This window comes from Clupea harengus, chromosome 19, assembly GCF_900700415.2.
Source record: "Clupea harengus chromosome 19, Ch_v2.0.2, whole genome shotgun sequence".
In the NCBI taxonomy this organism is placed as follows: Eukaryota; Metazoa; Chordata; class Actinopteri; order Clupeiformes; family Clupeidae; genus Clupea; species Clupea harengus.
In genome coordinates, this window is record NC_045170.1 from 21450068 (window position 1) to 21470253 (window position 20186).

The 20186-nt window shown below is 41.9% G+C and overlaps 1 protein-coding gene across 3 annotated transcripts; it reads right to left on the minus strand.

Annotated features, from left to right (window-relative positions):
* Positions 1–1420: 1420 nt before the first annotated feature.
* ddah2 (dimethylarginine dimethylaminohydrolase 2) lies at positions 1421–10496 on the minus strand. 3 transcript variants are annotated; one of them, XM_031586283.2, is made up of 6 exons: positions 10475–10496; positions 7567–8328; positions 6631–6819; positions 5213–5332; positions 4044–4187; positions 1421–2871 (listed from the first exon to the last, which is right to left on the minus strand). In XM_031586283.2, exons 2-6 carry the CDS (start codon positions 7858–7860, stop codon positions 2752–2754), a joined length of 867 nt encoding a protein of 288 aa, XP_031442143.1. In that variant the 5' UTR covers positions 7861–8328; positions 10475–10496; the 3' UTR covers positions 1421–2751. The 3 variants fall into 3 exon arrangements, with proteins under 3 accessions (XP_031442143.1, XP_012686905.1, XP_012686906.1); XM_012831451.2 differs by lacking the exon at positions 10475–10496 and adding an exon at positions 10017–10468; XM_012831452.3 differs by lacking the exon at positions 10475–10496 and adding an exon at positions 9767–9962.
* Between the last annotated feature and the right edge of the window lie 9690 nt (positions 10497–20186).

Sequence of the window (20186 nt, forward strand, 5' to 3'; positions counted from 1 at the left end):
TTGATTATGTATATATTTTTGCAGGCAGCAGCTGTGTGACTCATGGTTTCACTAAACAGGGCTCTCAATGCAATTGTAATACAGTCATCAAAAAGGCCCAGCAGAGGATGTACTTCCTGCGCCAGCTCAGGAAGTACAACCTGCCTCAGGAGCTGCTGATCCAGTTTTATACTGCAGTCATTGAGTCTGTTCTCTGCACATCCATCACTGTCTGGTTTGGTTCGGCCACTAATCTGGACAGGAACAGATTACAACGGACAGTCAGGTCTGCAGAAAGGATTATTGGTGCCGACCTGCCACCATCCCACCATCCAGGACCTTTAAAACATCAGAGCCAGGAAACGGGCAGGGAAAATCATTGCAGACCCCTCACACCCTGGACATAATCTGTTCCAGCTCCTCCCCTCTGGCAGGCGCTACAGATCTCTGCACACCAAAACCACCAGACACAGGAACAGTTTTTTTCCCCTTGCCGTCACTCTAATGAACAGTTGACAAATTATTATATTTTATTATTATATAATATATTTATTTATTTTATCCTAAACTGTTGCATGCATATTTTTCAGTTTAAGTACATTGAGAGCAATTAAACCCAGAAAAAATTCCTTGTATGTGGAAATGTACTTGGCCAATAAAGATGATTCTGATTCTGATTGCTATGGCTTCCGGGAGGGCTCGCCCCACCGTGCTTTCGTCATACGTAATTGCGTATAAGGACGTCATACGGCTTTGATCAAGTCACATTCTGTCAAAATGGCTAACGTTCAGTGCAACAACTCGATTCGCACTTTGAAAGAACCTCCTTTTAGTCGGATCAGACTGTCTAGTGGTAGAATCCGACAGAAAAAAAATCTCCTTCTGCCTAAACACTGGAGAAAGTATTTTGAGTATTTTAAAAACAAAATTTCTCCACTCTAAAGTATTTTGTTACAAATTACATGTGATATTTGATCTGCCCTATCAAATTACAAGTAAATTAACTTGTATTTCAAATACAAGTAATTTAAATACTGCCCATCTCTGTCTACAGTTCACTGTTGCACTTTAACGGTTTAAAAAGTGAATCGCTGTCCTTTTTCATATATTCTCAATTAAATTAAATCTTCTTACACTGACTGAATTTCACATACCCTTATAACATGTCACCTTGTGATTGTAGGTCATCTTGTAACCTTTCAAGGAGTAGTAGGTGGTGTACTATTGCTGACCCTCCTTGGTATTGCAGTTTCAAAAGTCCCACCATAATCTGCAATCATTAATTTCTAAATGTTTTTTTGTTTGTTTGTTTGTTTGTTTTTTTGACCCTGCGAATGTGTCCACGCCACAGGACGACACCCCCCCTCCCACTCACCCACACACAAAACAAGTTCAGGCTCAGGATTTGCTTTAACCCCTGAAATGAATACAACACAAGGGATGTTGGAGAGAATTTATCTAAATTGAAAAAAAGCTATACACTAAATACAAAGGTTCAGAACTTGTACAAAAAGGGCAAACATTAACTGAACATGTGTATACAGACTTAAACAGATTTCCACACACCTATTAGACCAACAGACTTGCTTATGATGTTCCTATAGTGGATGCTGTAGCATATCATTACTGATATGTAGACTAGTGGTTAGCATTAAGTCTTGTGAAATTGATATTACACTAAATACAGACCAGACTAAACGGTAAATAAATGTCACCATATAAAATGCTGTGCGAAAATATCTCTGAAGGTGTAATACGTTTTTTACCATCCCAATGAAAGGATTACAGACCAATCATGATTCAATCTACAAGGACAGGGAAATATTTTTGAGTTTGCCAATATTTATGTACATTCTAGGCCTTTGTTATGTTATATTGTATTTATCAAGGCCCGAGAGATGTAAACAAATGCAATAACAGGCCTGAAACAGAATGCTAAAGAATACTAAAAGATATGTATTATGCCCTCAGGATCACATGGTTAATGTCTGCAGGCTTTTTAGGTGTTTTTTTAGGACCAAAAGTACATATTGCACCTTTTAAGAGATGTTTCCTATGCCTAGTAACATTCTTCAAAAAGAGCAATTCAACAATTGACAGGTCATTGGTAAACCACAGATTAATTCTGTCCCTTGTACAGTTCTTCTCCACAGTGGTCTAAATCCCAGCAGATGGCCCTCAAGAGCAGAGGATGGTGCATAGGCACCTTAGACAAAGCTAGGGGAGAAGTGAAAGAAAAGGTGCACGTTTTCAATGACCTCTAATGTGCTTGACAAATCATGGTCACCTCTTGTCCGCCTTAACACATTCGTGGACAGGACATTTTTGTAAAAAATTCAAGTGAAATGCATTCCAAGTAGGTTTACACAGGAAGGAAACTGACACCTAAGCACGTCCACAGATGTTTGGAATTTTTTTCTGGGGGGGGTTGTATTTTGCTGTCCCCAGGCCCTTGGACTAAGCACATTCGCAGGTATGAATCAGCGCTGGCTACAGCCACTACCCCCTAGCAGCTGTGCTGTGCTGGCCCAGCAGTATGTAGCTCCCCAAGGGGAGACAACTAAAGCTGCAAGCTAAAAATGTAAGTGGTGAATATTTCTCAACTGATCACACAGTGTATATGTGCTAGTGTACTGTCTATCAGCTTGGGAAAGACAGTGGGACATAAGTTTGGTTGGAGATGCCCTGATTTTGTTTTTCAGGGAATTAGTTGTGTAATGTGAGTCATACTGGGTGTGTATGTGTGTTATGAGAGTATGCTAGTGCAGTATGTTAGTATGCATGGGGCTTTCTGTTGATCAGAAGGCAGAAAGAAGAGAGCGAGCCACCGAGCTTCGAGGCCTCACTGCAGGCTGTAGGGAGGAGGGTGTAGTCTGGAAGCTTCTGGAAGGCCTGGAGAAGACAGAGAGATCATTTATTTATATGTTTGTCTGTTCATTACACTCCTATGTAAAATATTTCCACTGCTCTATGTAAAATATGTCAATCTATTATATGTCATGCATTTGTTATATTGTATGTCTATTGTATTCTTTTGACAATTCTGTTCCACAATCAAGCCGAAAAAGCTCATTTGAATTTGAGAGAAAGAGGAAAAGAGAGAAGGTGTAAAACACTGGGGTCGGGGAAAAAGTTATATTTGAGATGAGTACACAGAAAGATTTCTGCCGCTAAAATTGAGAATAATAACCTTACGAGCATGGCAAGATTAATTACTGCTCTTGAATCAATTATTCATCAAGTTGCAATTATCTGGGTGCTGATCAATTTCTAAATATCATTAAAAAGTAAGCGGGTGCGAAAAAACCTGCATCTCAAGTAGGCCCTCAGGTCATGAGAGGGGAGGATAAAAACACTGATTTCGCATTTCCAGTGATCTACGAGAGTTGCAGCACTTTTGGTATTAATGAAGAAAACAGCGCCTAGTTTCTTTTCAATCCTCTCCAATAGAGAAGCGGGAGGAGTTACCAGGCGTACTGCTGAGGCAATCGGTAACAATCTCTACAACAAAGATATCAGTTTTGTTTTTGAGGGTTTTTGTATTCAACTGCATCAAATTAAAGGACTTTCAAGCACGGCTGCTGGCAATGCATTACATGCATAAAAACTTAAGGTCTGAAACTTTTCTTTTCAGGTTTTTGTACTGAGGCTTAATACAACTGAAAGATTTACTGCAAACCAACCGCTCTTGTTTTCTAACAATTCCATGTCTGTAGTCTCCGAATGCGTCTGAAACGTGGCAGCAAATTTATGTGACTAATGTTATGAGGACGAGTCAAGTATTTTAGTATTCTTATTATTTTCATATTTTCTTTCTCTTTCTACATTTTCTTTCTCTTGCTCTTAGATAAAATCATCTGCCGTGTTAGCAACTCTAACAGCCGAGATTCTTCATCTGGAAAGTGTTAAAAACACATAAATCATTTCTGACACCAATCCATCTTTACTGACTCTTAGATAAAACCATCTGCCATGTAAACAGTAAAAGGCACAGACTCTATGTACTGTAAAAGTGAACTGTTTTAACAATAACCCATAAAGCCATGTAGACCTGAAATACTCACAGTCACACTATTGGGGCATTCCTCAGCTGTTGGGTGGAGCAGGTAGTCCACTTTAGCTGAGCCACGGACGTACACGCAGTTGGATGCCGCGTCCTCTGGGACTGTGAGCACCTCATAGTGATGGTCTGTCAGCTGCTCCATCATCTAGGAAACACACACGCAACCGCGCCTCGGTAATGAGGTTAGCATGACATCAGCAGATGGAACCTGCGAATCACATTACACTAACATCCCCAGATGGTGGCTAATTCTGGAGCGGATCTGGCCCAAGATCTGGCCCAGGTCCATGCCAGATCAGAGTTTATTTTGGCAAGTCATTCCAGAATTATACCATACAGATCTAGAATGTACATTAACTACCATTCATAAAGGTCGCTTGAGTTCATTATTACATCATCAAATGGAATCTTCAGTTGTCAACATTCTAAACACATATTTGTGATCGCACTCTTCAAAGGGTTAAGAGCTTCAACTCCTAGTTTGGGTGTTTCTATGGACAACCCTGCAATAACACCCATCCCTTCCCCAGTTCCAGCTGCTTTCAACACTCATGACATGGTGAACACCCACAGCACACAACTAGGTCAACTGATTGATGTACACTTTGTATGTTGCCTTAATTTGGTTAGGCATACAGGGTGTGTAGACCATGACAGCATTCCCATGTGAGGCAGGGAGGCCTCTCTTTTTTTTCTTTTCTCTTTGTTACCTCCTCCTTTTTCTTCTTATTGAGGTTCTTGTTAAGATACTAAATGTTCTATGATTAAGATTACGATCTATGATACAATTTCGCTAAAAGCATCTACTAAATACCTAAACTTCAACCTCTTTTTAAAAAAAAACTTTCTTTATCTTAACACTCTCTCTCTCTCTCTCTCTCTCTCTCCCTCCCTCTCTCTCTCCCTCTCTCTCTCCCTCCCCCTCTCTCTCTCTCTCTCTCTCTCTCTCTCTCTCTCTCTCTCTCTCTCTCTCTCTCTCTCTCTCTCTCTCTCTCTCTCTCTCTCTCTCTCTCTCTCTCTCTCTCTCTCTCTCTCTCCCTCTCCCTCTCTCCCTCTCCCTCTCTCCCTCCCTCTCTCCCTCTCTCCCTCCCTCCCTCCCTCCCTCCCTCTATTCCACCCCTGTATGTATCTGTGTAGGTTCATAGCGATGAGAAACCCAAACACACTCACCCGCAGAGTCTTCCTAGCCCCTTCGCTGTTGCTGATGATGATGGTGTCTGGCCCTCCCATGGAGCAGATGTTCTTCAGCCTGAAGCCTCCATACACAGGCACAGTGGACACGGCGAAGTCCTGGGCCACACAACACATTTTCATGCCACTTCAAGCAAAACACATTTCACATACAGGCCATGTTATACTTCCTTGCTAGATCATATTAGAACACACAAACCAGAGTTGCTTACTCTCAAAGCTGCCTTGGCATGAGAATCGGTGAGATTGACAAAGATTGATCAAAACAGGTGTATTTTTGGAGTGAGATGCATTAATCAATGGAATTTTTTCCCATGCTAGCGTGAGATAGGACATGAAATTGTGTTTCTCATGCCAATGAGTGACTTGGCAAATCCGGCAAAACTACTATTAATGCCACTTAAAAACAAAAAATAAATCTCACATACATGCTGATATTTAAAATGGCAGCAAACAAAAGAGAAGGGAAAGGACAGACATTTCTTTTGGGAGGCTGCACCTGGAGAGATTGTGAATATTCAAATCAAATGGCAGCAGCCACATTTACATTTATATTTACATTTACATTTAGTCATTTAGCAGACGCTTTTATCCAAAGCGACTTACAAGGATGTATACACATTTTACATTTTACACTGATGGCACACTGCACATCAGGAGCAATTAGGGGGTTCAGTGTCTTGCTCAAGGACACTTCGACAGGGAATCGAACTAGCAACCTTCTGATTACTTACCGACTTCTCTACCTCCTGTACCACTGTCGCCCCACCAGCCAGAAAGAATTTGCATAGGTTTCTGTGTCATTTGTTTTCCCAGATTTAAATAAAAGGCTCTCAACGAGAAGAGTGTTCTCATTTGTATTTGGCAAACAAAAATGAATAAATAACCAAAGGAGAGGCCTTCCTAATGTAAAACAGCCATAAATCACACACAGAGCACAATTTATTGACCTGGCTGCACTTAAGAGAAAGCCCCGATCAATATTCATGGTGCGACCAGCTGTGGTCTTCATTGGGAGATCCTGTGGGAACCAGATATGGACCAACACAGACTTAAAAGAATTCCAAAATGGCCATGGATAATGTAAAGGCCTGCTGCTCTTTTTGTTTTGGGTTGTGGGTCCAGGCGGAGTAGGTGTGAAAAGTATGCCAAAGCCAAAAACAACGGTCAACATCTAGACACAGTGGCCGTGTTCAGGTTCTTAGGCCAATCAAAGGTAGTGGTGAAGTCCAGTTTTTATCAACAAACAGATCATGTACCTCAAGCTGGGGAGAAGTGGTGTATAAGAGGCAAGAGTAGCCATTCATTGGAGGCTGTTTTTTAACTGGCCATATAGACCGATTTCATTTTCATTGATTTTCTCTCTTTCCAAACATCAAAAGAGGGTCTGCTCTTACCCTAAAGGTGTCGGCCAGCACCTCTGCCCCTCTGTGGTTGGTGTGTTTGGAAATCCCCACAAAGAACTCCCGTCCCGTGAAGAGCACATCGCTGCCCTCCAGGGTAGCCCCTCCGGACCCCCCCTCCTCCACCCCCATCTCCACCACTGACAGGTTGAGCTCCGTCACCACTCTACGCACTGCCTCCACCTATAACGCAGTAGACAGACAGAGACACAAACAGAAACAAAGAACAAGAAGCCTAACTGTCAAGGTTTTAAAGTGGTGACATGGTCACAGTATAACAAGATTTTGCGATGTCCTAATTAAGAACTCTCAACTAAATGGTCACATTGTAACAGTGTGTCTCCTCATGCGCTGATCGTGATCTCTACCAAAACTGCTGTGGTGATATCCGAAATAAATGGATCTTTCATGTTCCCTTGGGCTATATGCTTCCCTTTAACTTTTTTTTAGTGGTTCTTGCAAACTTTCTTAGGACTGGGACTGAAACCTGCAAGGAGTAAGTCATGTGTCTGCCGCACAGCCAGTCTCATTTAGACAGACACACAGAAAGAGAAAGAAAGAAATAAATAAAACTAAATGACACTAAATGAATCACACTGTAAGAGTTTAATTCCTCATGCAAGTCAACTCCTGTGGTGGTATCCAAAATTAATTCTTCATTCATGTTGACCTCGGGTTCTGCTCTTTTCCTTTCACTTGGCTTTTCGGTAGTTGCTCTTTCAAAGTTCTTGAGGACTGGGACTGAAACTCTACATGGATTAACCAGTGTGCATCTGCTGCCCCGCCTGTCTCATTTACACAACTAGACCGACAGGCAGGCAGACAGCAAAAGAAAGATATCTCTAGTAAACTTGGTAAGGACTAGGACTGACACTTACATGGAGTGAGTCATGTGCACCTGGTACCCGGCCCATCTCCCCCGTCTCTCACCTCACTGCGTCTCTGCTGCTTCCAGGGCCGAGTGATGAGCGCCGTGTCTCCCATGATCACCGCCACGTCCTCGATCCTCCAGCTCTCCGGCAGCTCCGAGTCGGCGGGGATCTCGATCAGCTGGAGGCCCACCTTCTGCCTCAGGGCCCCCATCAGCACCCCGAACTGCCGCTGGGCCTTCGCCAGGTCCGTCGAGGTCGCGTCCCCACTGCCGTCAGCCGCCTTCCCGAAGGATTCTGGGATGCCTCGAACGACGGCGTGAGTGAAACGTCCATAGGGACACAAACTTGCCATGGCTGTTGGGTGGTGGAGCTTCCAAGTACAGCTACGTACGTCTGGTCCGTGTGTTAATGTTTGTCAGTGTGTCTCTGTTTGTGTGTGTGTGTGTCCCTGTGTTTATTACTTGGTCTGGGCCTGCCTGTCGTTCTGGTGTCCTTCCACCAGAGCCCAGTGGGAGGAAGTGAGTGTCCCAGAGTCTGTTCAAAGCCGACAGCACTAGAATGTATGAGGTGTGACAGGCCTCATACAGAGCTAAACAGATCTCCTGGACTGAGACCGCTTCTCTATGGGGAGTCTGGCATTCGGTGGAACATTCCAGAAAAAGACAGAGCCCACCTCACCACACCACACACACCTCTCCAGGGCTTTTTACACTTTGTCGAAAACAAAGTTTTCCTAAACGCTCTGGTCTCCACTTCGCTTCAGTTCAGTTCCAGAAAACTACAGCGTTTGGAGCAGGATCCTCTGTTTTGTTTGTTTCTTCTGGAGAAGAAAAGAGGAGAAGAGACAGATGTTGATACTAGTAGGGGAGAGAGAAAGAGTCTAGGTAAACTCAGTCAATGTTCAATGTTCAAACGAGGGGGCACAAGAGCTTCCCTCATCAAATGACATGTTTCCAAAGCACTGAGCTTCCCCCACTTATCCATCAGAGCCTCTTGATTTCAGCCCTCAGATTACAGTCAGTTTAAAGGATTTGAAAAACACTCAATTTCAAAAACAGCATGATGTTACAAAATCATACAATACCATAACAGAAATGATTCATTAATGTGCATGAAGTAACAGCAATTACTATCATTAGATATTATTTGAAACATGGAATAATTCTCATTGAAGATTTAGTTGAGTCCTAATGTTGCTTTCTTGTCTGATTTTGACTCTGATTTCTCAGTGTAATGTGATTCTGTGGTAACTCTAAGCTGACATTGATTTGGCATTTAAAAACCAATTATAGTCAACCTAAAACCTCGGTCATGTAATACTAGAGGACTAGCCCACGCCTGGGAGGTAACGTTATAATTACAAACCAAACATCAACCCAATAAAAACAGCAATAACCTGAGGCCTGAAGGACTGTATCCTAGAAGAGCCCATAAATAAATCCACAGTAATCTTCACATAATTACAGTTTAGGCTACTGGAGAGCTACTGATCGGCCGTAGGATGGATGTATGCTGGTGGCTGTAGGTTGTTTGCCTGTTCAAAAGTTGGGACAAGGGAATGATTGTTCATGAGTCTGATGGATATCCCCGCCGTGAATGCACTGGACTGCAAACCCATCTGTCCTGCCACATTTTTCTCTTCTTTTAACACCAGAATTTTGAAAAGCGACAGACATCAACATCGGCCATATGCACAACGTTGCTAACCATTTTTGGTGTAGGATTGAACTGGCGCGATAGCTCCGAGCGTGATATGGTCCCACATACTTTTGGCCAGTCTTTCTCTCCAAGAAACCCATGCCAATGCCAGCGGCTATGTCAACTGAAGACCGTCAAAACTAGACAATCTGTCAGGCCTCCCATGAACAGTAACAAAACTCTGCACGACATCCAAGCGATAGGCTACTTCAATTTCAGAACGCCATCACCATCGCTCCATAAAATGTCCCCCATCATTCCAAACACAGAGAATAAAATCCAATGAATACTACCGTTCGTTGTTAAATATTCGAATCTAACACAAAGGAAGAAGAAATATTACTAAATCATTAAAGATGCTGACCTCTAAATTTCGGGTTTAGCGAGTCTTTACGGAGGATAGCATAGGCTACAGATTAACACACAGCAAGAATCGAGGACGGTCTACAAACTGGAAGCAACAGGGTTCGGCATGGCTGTAGCCAGTTGTCAAAGTTGACGCCCAATACTACAAAACTTCCAATAAGTTGTAAATGGCTGATAACCTCTAAGTGAATTACCTGGGTCTTGTTTGAAAGTGATAAAATAAATATCCTCCTCCACAAAAACTCAGCGTTTCCTCTCCTCAACTTCCTTTTCAAACAGCTCCCACTCCCGTTATTCTCTCTCCTCTTTCTCCTTCTGTTCACCCGGCTCCCTCGCCTCCGTCCTCACTCTAACCTAACACTTCTCTACCCCATCCCCCCATTGATTCCTCCCATCCGAGTGCGCCCCTTCACAACAATTTAAAAATACATCACTTATTATTACCAGTAGATGATAATCCGGGAATCCACAATTTACGTTGTAAGAAAGCTGTTTTGAAGTTGTAAACAAATTTCCTTAAACTTTTATTTCTTTCAGGGCTGAATGAAGGCTATATCCATTAAGGACCGAACAAACATTTCGATTAGAGCTAGCCCACAGAACAGTTGGCAACCCCGAACTGAATCTGTGAAATCTGTCAATCCAGGCAAGAGACGCAATGTTCATCTTTCCCACAAATCTATTGTTTCCATTGCCACACCTCCAATGCCCTGCGTCCGCATGTGTACGCCCATCGCGTAACCTGGATCATCATATCATCATATCAATAAGTTTACATGCTCCTTTTTCTATAATTTCCCATGCTGACAAATAAGTTGAAAGGTCTATTATTTCATACGCAGAAAAGGGCAGTGTTTCACAAGCATTCTTTCTCGGGAGTTAATGCAGTCAGGGTAGCCTACCTTATGCCTGTTAGTGACTGAGCGAGTGTGTGTGAGAGGGAGGTCATTGGTTTATTCTGTCTGGTGTCTGCATGTCCATCTAATCCTCTTTCTGAAATGTGGGTCAAGCGATATTTAGCTGTTTTGTGATTGCGTGCTTGAAAGAACGGATTAAAAAAAATATTAATTTCCTGTTAAGCCTCACAATATTTCGCTCTCGCTTAATTTGTTTTTAAAGTTTTTTCTGGGCTATTTTACAGCTTCAACAAATGTAGGTTGATAATGAACTAGTTTGCATAGGCCTGTGGAAAACAAATATCCTAAAATAGCAAACATGTCACATGCATTATTATAGGTTATGTTCTAGGCCTACACCGGACAAAGAACAGAGGAAATGTCATTTAATTGCACTGAGAGTATTTGATACGTTGTTGTGTTCGTGTGTGTGTTTCTGTGTAATGCTTGTGAGGTAGAGCCCCCCACCACACACACACACACGCACACACAAACACACACACCAGATGGCTTATTTTGTTGCTTGGCAATCGCTGCCTAGTGAGTACAGCGCCGTCTACTGGTCGCTACGTTACCTCCTCCAAATAATGTAGGTCGTTCGATTCAAGTGCAACAGTCGGCCTTCTCGGTTCTCTGATGTTGGTTTGGTGTGTCCCAGCTTTAAAAAAAAGAGGAGTTGACCGACTGGGGTAACACCGCAGACAGGATTAAAATCTAAACCATCTGTGGCCCTCCTCCGCCGTCTCATAAACACAATGTGGTCTACACACAGGCCACATCGTGTGGTATTTTGTTTTGTTCCCATAAACCAGAAGTGTCCTTCCTTGCTCTTGGAGAGTTTCCGGTAAAGCAGTAGGCCTATGACATTTGTGGTGTGTGTGTGTGTGTCTTGGAGAGTGTGCACTAATCAAGGGTAAACTGTTTACCCATCCCTGTACCCCACCCCACGTCACAAGACTGCCGTCACCTGACTGGCCTGCCTCCCCACCTCACGCTTCTCATTATTTAGCAACATGTTTATTCACTCTCCCCTTCCCGTTCTCCTTTACTCATACTGTCTGTCTCACAGATACACCCTAAACACATTCCCATGCCTTTCGTAAGAATTTCATACAGAATGTGTCTTGATGTGTCTTTTTTTTCCTGTTGAGACACTTGTTCCTTTTTGGGAATACACACATCTAGTACATGTTTTTGATTGCAAATGAAAATAGGAGAGGCTTCTCTGAGACGTCAATGCCACGCCACGAGAATGACTCACAGTGTATTGTGTTAAAAAAAAACGTCTTTTACACATTACCCATTTATTGTATGTCTTGTTGGGAAACAGTGGGATGGGGCCATATTTCTGAGTGGTTTCTTCAGTTCAGACATTAAGTCATTTAGTCTTAAATTAAGTTTGGACTTGTTTTGGGAGGGGACCTGCCCAGGGTGGCCCAGATGAATTTGGAAACTAACAGAGGCAGACACAGCCGAGGAGAGATTATATCTACTTGCTACTAGTTGCATCACCTAAGAGAGCGAGAGTGAATCTTAAAAAAAAAAAAAAAAGATATCACAGTGAACAGTTGTTTTTGACAGAGAGTCTTGTTTGTTCAACGGTAGACGACAGTGAAGTGTGTCGAAGACAGAAGAGAGGACTCTTGACAAATTGAGAAAAAAAATCAGGTGGTCAAATAAGATGCTGACCGCTGACTGCTGTGAAAGTTTTTATTGAGAGACTTGAAAGTGACCACTGGCACCCAGCCGATATCCAGAGCAGAGGACAGAAGACTTTTGGAGACTACGTTCATCAGTGGGACTTTTAACGGCGAAACCATGTCTCAACTCTCTTCTCAGCTCTTCCTGTTTCTCTGCTGTCTTCCCCTCATAGGTCAGAATACTGATTGTCCGAAAAAGTTGTCAGCTAGAAACCTAATGTTTATTATAATCTTATGCTGATATTTAATTTCATTTACAAAGTATCTCTTTTGGATTCCTCTACATTTGAGTCATTTCTTATGCAACATACAACTAACTCTTTTTAAAGTCTTATTTAAGTATTGTTAAGTAAGTGTATGTGCGTGTGTCTGTGTGTGTGAATGTAACATAGATGTCTTTGTTTTCCGTGTTTGACAGTTTGTTGTGTGTTTCTATACCGTCTGCATTGTGGCAGTAAGAATGAATGTGAATACCAGTTTCCTTGTGATTCTGTGCCTGAATTTATGAGCTGCCTCTACGTCTGGCTTAATTCAATAACAGATCTTTCAGCACATTTTGTTGGTTGCTAGGCAAAATCAAAGCTTTGACTGTAGAGCAATACCTGAAGCCAGAGTGAATTTAAAACACTCAATACATACACTACAATTTAAATATACACTTTCCTCATATCAATAGATGTTTTATCCCATATGAAAACACATTAAATGTTTGGTTTTACATTCACCTTAACTTGCATTTATACAATTCAAGTGGTCAAGTTTCCTTACTTCAAGTGTATTGCAAACAAAAACACCCAATAAAAGTAACCCCGTTCTGTCTGTCTTTCTCTCCTGTTCTATCTCTCTCTCTCTTTCTGTCTGTCAGTGGTGTCTCTACGCTGCTATACCTGCGTCTTTCCCTCCATCTCTCCCATGGACTGCCTGAAATACCCTCAGGAGTGTCCTGCTGACCAGCTCTGCCTGGCCAGTACTGCGGTGGCATCCCAAGGTGAGCTCACATCATGGGCCCAGGTCCCTGCTGACTCTGGGCTAGATTAAGTCCAGATATGGCGGTAATCCGTATCAGATTTAGAGGTTATCTTTAGTTGAAAGGTGAAATTGACAAAGTTGAAGTATAGCTGTCCAAGATTTACGGAAAAGTCCATTCATAAAAATCATAGTATTTTAATTTTTATATTGTTATAATTTATATATGATAACACTGTATTAACACACATGATTATGGCCCCTTTCACATATAGTAACATATAAAAACTGTTTATATACGACCTGCCTTGCATGTTGAAGGGCATTATGCCATTTTAGTATGAAATGTACATGCAAGCTCTTTACCACAGATGTATCATTTATCAAGTATTGTACATGACAAGTGTGATTCCTATATAATCTTTACAGGCCTTTCCCATATGGGAAGGTAGTTTTGGTGTTTGGTTCATCACTGGATCAGGGCCAGGCTTGTTTATGTTCTGGGCCTGGACTGTCCATGATTCAGAGAGCCGCTGATCGGAGCAGATCTGGGCCATATCTGGGCCATATATGGTGTGAATGCTTACTGGATTAAGCTGCCATCTCTGGGTGGCATGTAGAGGTCCTGTTGTCCAAGCAGGGGATGCTGATGTTGGATTTAAGATCTAGATCTCCACTCAGCCAAGGCCAGTTAGTGCCTAACTGATATGTTGTTCTGTGTCTGTGGAATGTGTAGAATAGGTCAGATTTGGAAAACCCAATAATGTTATAAAGAGGACCTCTTTTCAATTTTCAGTGTTCATAATTACATTTTTGGGGTCTACTAGAATAGATTTACATGCTTCAATTATCCATTTTCTGATACTGAATATCTCTATTCACCCTCTGTATGAAACGCTTTGTTAAAGCTCCTGTGTTTAGGGGCTTCTCCTCTTCCGCTACGTAGCCAACACGGCGCCCATTTAGGGCCAGAAGTGTCCATCGTTTCACACTGCATTTTTTGACCGTTTGCAGGGCGCAATCCGGGTACTTTCAGTGCCCTGAATTCTGCTGGTTTTGTGAGTGTGAACGCCCTACGCCCTGAAAGTCAGTGTTTGAAGTGCGCAAGTACGCGATCGTCATGTACAGTAACAGAGGAAAAGGCTGGAATTCCAACAAGGCATTTCAGGCAGCTGAGAAAAGTGGTTTCTATGGGAGAGAGTTACTCCCTCTGGAGTGTACTTTGGGCTTTTGTGACTTTGCAGACCGTTAACATGCACAAAAAGCCATATAACACACTAAAGGAAAGGGGAAATCCGGAAAAGCATAAAAGGTCGCTTTAATGTACAATTCTAGGGAGGACTTTGGGTCAACCGTACAGAATGTCATAATCCTTGGGTATAACACCATGTCAGTCAGTCAGGCCTTCCTCCCAAAAATGATTTAGTTCCATGTGTTTCAGGTGCTTTAATGTTCTCCATGTTCATTTGAGGGAGGTCTAAACGCTATCCCACCACAACACTATCAATGTCATATGATCGAACCCATTCATTCATATAATATAATCATACAATTATGCCATTCAGAGAGAGAGGGGTGGTAGCATGGACATGAGCGTATGCTGTTTGTGATAGCTGTGGTTAAAGGGATTGCTCCGATTCTGAAATATATTCTGTTTGGTCAGCTGAGTAGCAGTTTATTACCTACCAAACTGGCACTTACTCCACTGGTCCTGCATGAACTTATCCATACTGTAGCCTTGAGGTTGTCTTTATAGATGGACAGTGTGGACAATAACTGTAAAAATTCATAATAAAAAAAGAAATGAAGGACATTTCCAGCCTGATCTAATTTCAGTGAAGTTGGCATGTGACTTCATTTCATTCAAGGATTTAGCTGAGCAGGTGTCATGGTGGAGAGCAATGCATATTAATAATTGCCCAAATGAATGAATGATAACTGATGTACGGCTATATAAGACTACCTTGAAGTAGCTTCTTGGAATAATTCAGATACAAATTCTGTTCAAAATTGAACTTGAATTCCGTTCTCCGAAAGCAACGTGTTGATTGGCTTGAATTGTTTATGGCTCGGTCTGAGATTGTTTCCCATTTCTACTGTCAGGTTTGTTTAAGAACACCAGAGATTTTTTGAACAGAACGGAACAGACAGCTAGAGGACTGTGAGAAGCAACTGGATAAATGTGACTCAGAAGTGTATTGAATTTGATTAATGAGCTGTTCCTTCAAGAGCTGCACCTTTTGTATGGTTGCACTTACTTCTCTCCCCTGTGGGATTATTACTCTGTGGCGACTGGGCTCAGTGTGAAGGTAAAAGTCTGGCAGTGGCTCTTAATCAAGAGAATGAAGGAAGTGATTAGCACTGAAAGGCCTGGGATGCTGTCAAATTACATCTAAATATAGCTTTGCGCATAGCGGGTTGTGTGAAAATGCTATGTGTGTGTGTGACAAAGAGAGAAAGAGCGTATGTGTCTGTGTACACGAAATAGAGAGATAGAGAGAAACAATAATACGCATGTTTGTGGATGTAGTTTTACTGATTAACACATGGTGCTGTGACAACCAACATTACATTAGTTATATTTGGAATTATGTTACCAAACCATCAAAACATCTATTCCATTGGGGATCTGCATCTTTTCATGTAAGTCCACGTTCTAATTGAACACACTTTTTGTCAAATTCAGCGAATTGCTCCTCACGGTCCTTTAGCTTACCGTTCAGTGTGTGCACTCAAAAAAACTCGTACACAGTCCTGGCGCTGTAAATGGGAAACCAACACAGCGTCTCCGGCCGAGCCATAAACTATTCGAGCCAGTCAATACATTGCTTCAGGAGCACGGAAGGAGGGGAAGTTGTGTATTTATAAAGTCCTACTGGATTTACTAGTAAAGTAATCTATGTTATTAATATGTCTGTGAGTTTCAGATTTAACACAGCCTACAGTTATAGTATAAAACCTAGAGAAAAACTCAAAAGCGCCCTCCCCCTGTCTCTGTAGGTACCCTTCGCCTGGTTCTGTACGAAAAAAGCTGCGCCCTGCCGGCCCAGTGTGGCCTGAGCGGGGAGAAACACGCTGCAGGGCTGAACTTCTCTTACCACAACGAGTGCTGCGACACGGACCTGTGCAACGGAGCCGAAGGCGCTGCTGCCCCCTCCTGGACAGGCCTGGTACTGAGCCTCATTGCACTCCCTCTGGTGCACCTCTTTGGCTAAGCGGGAAAAGAGATTCCACACTTGGTGCTGTAGTAGATTAGACATAGATCTACACATAAACATACAACCAAAAAAGCATAGGTATTATATAGTTTAAACATAGAAGGTTACAAACTATTATTGCAAACTATACAAACTAACGTTCCCATAATACATGTCTATACCTATGTGAATTTTACAGTTAATTTAAAAACTACCAAAAATGAACATGCATATGTAGCCTAGTCTTAAGAGGGTTTGAAATAGCAGTGAGAAACAGAATAACCATACTGGCTAAACTGGCTAAAATTAGCCTCGCTACAACTGCGTGGACCAACTAAATACAACATATGGTTATGATTTAATTCTCTGCTCTGTGAGCTTCCTTAACTCGATCTGCTTTTTGCTGATGGCCTATAGGAATAGTGCAATGCTACTAATCAACAACAACATGGCAAAGACTTATTAACATATACGTCAGCTCAGCTGACTCCATAATAGATGTGTCCAATTGAAAGGAGAATATGTATAAATAAATGCATCCTCAGTCCCATCGTTCTTTCCCTGGTTATAGGACATACTTCAGGACATACTGAGCACTTACATCCCCCAAATGTTAGCCGATGCTAACGTGGATCTGGGCCAGGTCTAAACTATAAGTGAACACAATCGTATCATCTCTTTAGTTTGTCCAAGACAACAATAAGATTAAATTGAACCAAAAGTGGCATTTAGGCTTAAATCTCTTGCTTCTCAGATTTCTATATGAACCTAATTTCTCCCGTTGAATTAAAGGAGTGATCTCAATAGGGTCGCAAATCATGCTCCGTTTTGACTAAATGTTTAAACATCTCTGTTTCTCTGTCAAGACAATTTTGGTGTTTGGGGGTGGGGCACAAATTTCCGCACTGCTTAGTGTAGTGAAAAACAAAGGGGTCTGTGTAATATTAAATTGTTGGTTGGAAGGATATACAGTCAGAAATGTATAAAATAAGTTAAAAAAAAAACAGAATGATGAAAACACAAATATGAACTTGGATCTTTATAACAAAGACATTTATGAAATCCTTTACTATATTTATAGTGATATTATTGTAGACTTTAGCTAAATGTTTGACATTGTTTTAGAGTAGAATGAACAAATGACTTCAGAGGAAATTATGATGGTGCGGGGTCCAAGTCCTGTCTTTTGTGTGCAAACGCTCTGCTCAGTGTCTGAGAATGATGATGTTAAATTCAACAGGCAACAATCCAAATAAAACCAATTACATCATTCAAATCTTTGTGTGTGCGCGTGCATTTGTTTGTTTGTGTTCCTGTGTGTGTTTGTGTGTGTCCCTGAGTTGTGTGTGCTTGAATTAGGCCTCACACAATGGTGTTGATGGGGAGAGAACCCCTGGTTATAGGACATACTTCAGGACATACTGAGCACTTACATCCCCCAAATGTTAGCCGATGCTAACGTGGATCTGGGCCAGGTCTAAACTATAAGTGAACACAATCGTATCATCTCTTTAGTTTGTCCAAGACAACAATAAGATTAAATTGAACCAAAAGTGGCATTTAGGCTTAAATCTCTTGCTTCTCAGATTTCTATATGAACCTAATTTCTCCCGTTGAATTAAAGGAGTGATCTCAATAGGGTCGCAAATCATGCTCCGTTTTGACTAAATGTTTAAACATCTCTGTTTCTCTGTCAAGACAATTTTGGTGTTTCCTCTGAAGTCATTGATGGGGAGAGAACCCCATCAACAAGAACCCCCAGAGAACCCCATCAACAACAATAAAAAACTGCCGAACCAATTATTATGATGATGCTGATGATGACGAACTGTGAAGAAATTACCTTTAATATTGTGCTTTCTCTGCATTTCGTTAACATGACGTAATTTTATGCATGTATGTGCTTTTGCTTTCAGGAACCAAAACCAAATATACACTTTAAACATATACCACAAGGCCTGCAACAGAAACCAGAAGGACAGAATGCACTTTACTTGTCTTGTGTTTTTTATCACACCTTAAATATCTGTTATGAGCCAAGAAACATTTAATCCTTTGACAGCAAACAGGTTTGGGTTTGAAAAGAAAAGTGGACCCTGGATAGGTGCCAGCACACATACCCAGCATTGGTATTACCAGTGTCTGAGAAAGGTGAGAAAGAAAACTATGGGTTCAACTTCACTACACGACTGCACATACACACACAGACAGACATATATCATGACATCTCTATGTCTAAAGACACAAAGGGAGAAAGATAGTGAGAGAGGGAGAACAATACATCCAATGTTGAACACAAAGGCTGAAAACCAGGAAAACCAGTCTCAGAAGCACTTCTTGACAGAAATGCTGACGAAGGACGTTCATCAGAAACATCAAGGTTCTCCGACCCCCAGTACACTGGATTGGATTTACTCCTACAACCCTCTGTACACAGATGGTACGCCCAGCATGAATGTACTCATGTACCCACAAGACCGAGCTAAGCAGATCAAAAGTATTGGAGTGCATTACTGCATTATGATGGTCTCCAGTTGTGACTGTAATGACTCAATGAACAGGTGAATGGTTCTGAATATTCAGGGACGGCTAATTAAGCTCCTTAGCCCTTAAATGCTTGCCATGCTGTCAAATTATCTCTAAAAATAGCAAAAATAACAGCAGGCTCAGCTTGTGACAAACAGAAAGAGGGAGAGAGAGAGAGAGAAAGAGAGATTTCTCTTCTGAAAAAGCATTAACACCCTGTGAGGGCATTCACATGAATTACTGTTAGTACGCAAGAATCTCTGTAGAATCTCAATTCACAACATCTGAAACAACAGATGATCGGAATCACCACTTGTTTTGTTTTGCTTCTTCAAAAATAAGATTACAAGGGGTTGTACCTTGAATACCACATGCAAGAATGACAAAGCGTCAACATCTTGTCCTTCAATCTATGTTTATGCAACAGCTTCACTCTAACAAGGAATCAGAATGTAAAAAGTGTGCCCTCATTCTACTCCAGTGCAGAAAAGAAAACAGAGACATGGGGAGGGCCTCAGGTGAAACAGCCATCTGGCAGTTAACCTCACCCTAGGTCACCATTCTGTCAGAGGTTTACCACATGCCCAAGGGCCCTCGGGTTCACTGAAAGGATCGTATCTCTGATTTGATGCATCTCTCACTGCTGGTGTCAACATGCTGACCTCGTAAGACCCTGGGCTTATTCCACTACAGTAAGTCAAACATGACCTATCACATGACCTGAACGTAGGGAAGTCCCAACTGTTATCTTGTGGCACTACTATCCCCTCAAAGCCTCTATAGTACTCCAAGAGATGAGTCGACAAAAGTCCTCAGAAGTCACTTAACTTTTGTATATTACAAATATAGAGACTGAAGGTGATGGGGGAAAGTTAGGGAGATTTCTCCCATGATGCAGCTGAAAAGGTTTGTCAAAATCGTAAAATACTCATGTAAGCACAGTATCACTCAAAGAGACTCACAAACGGCCAACGCTCACTGCTAAACAAGCTCATTGTTTCAAAGATGACTAATGATAGAGAATTTCCCGTACTTGTGCGCACACAAACAAACCAGCATACACACCGCGCACAACTGAAACACCACTTGTGCACAGGCACGCTTACAGTCTTACAATAAGAGGAAGTGAAGACAAACCTTGGGCCTTAAACAACACGCCTAATAACCACAGAAGAGCTCAAATGAGTCACGCGGTTTCAGTACTGCCTTCAAAAATCTCCTACAACTAGGCTTACTTATATTAAGCCAGTCTTCACTTGACCGGTGGAGCTTCGCTCTATGATAATAAGCCAACAGAGGTCCTGCTAACCCGTGATTCACTGGACTGTC

Coding starts and splice junctions, on each gene's coding strand:
- ddah2 (XM_031586283.2), bottom strand. CDS start 7,860: ATGGCAAGTTTGTGTCCCTATGGACGTTTCACTCACGCCGTCGTTCGA. Junction 4,188..5,212: donor GGGCTAGGAAGACTCTGCGG/GTGAGTGTGTTT, acceptor TGTGTTTCCTAG/ATGATGGAGCAGCTGACAGA. Junction 2,872..4,043: donor AATGCCCCAATAGTGTGACT/GTGAGTATTTCA, acceptor TGTCTTCTCCAG/GCCTTCCAGAAGCTTCCAGA.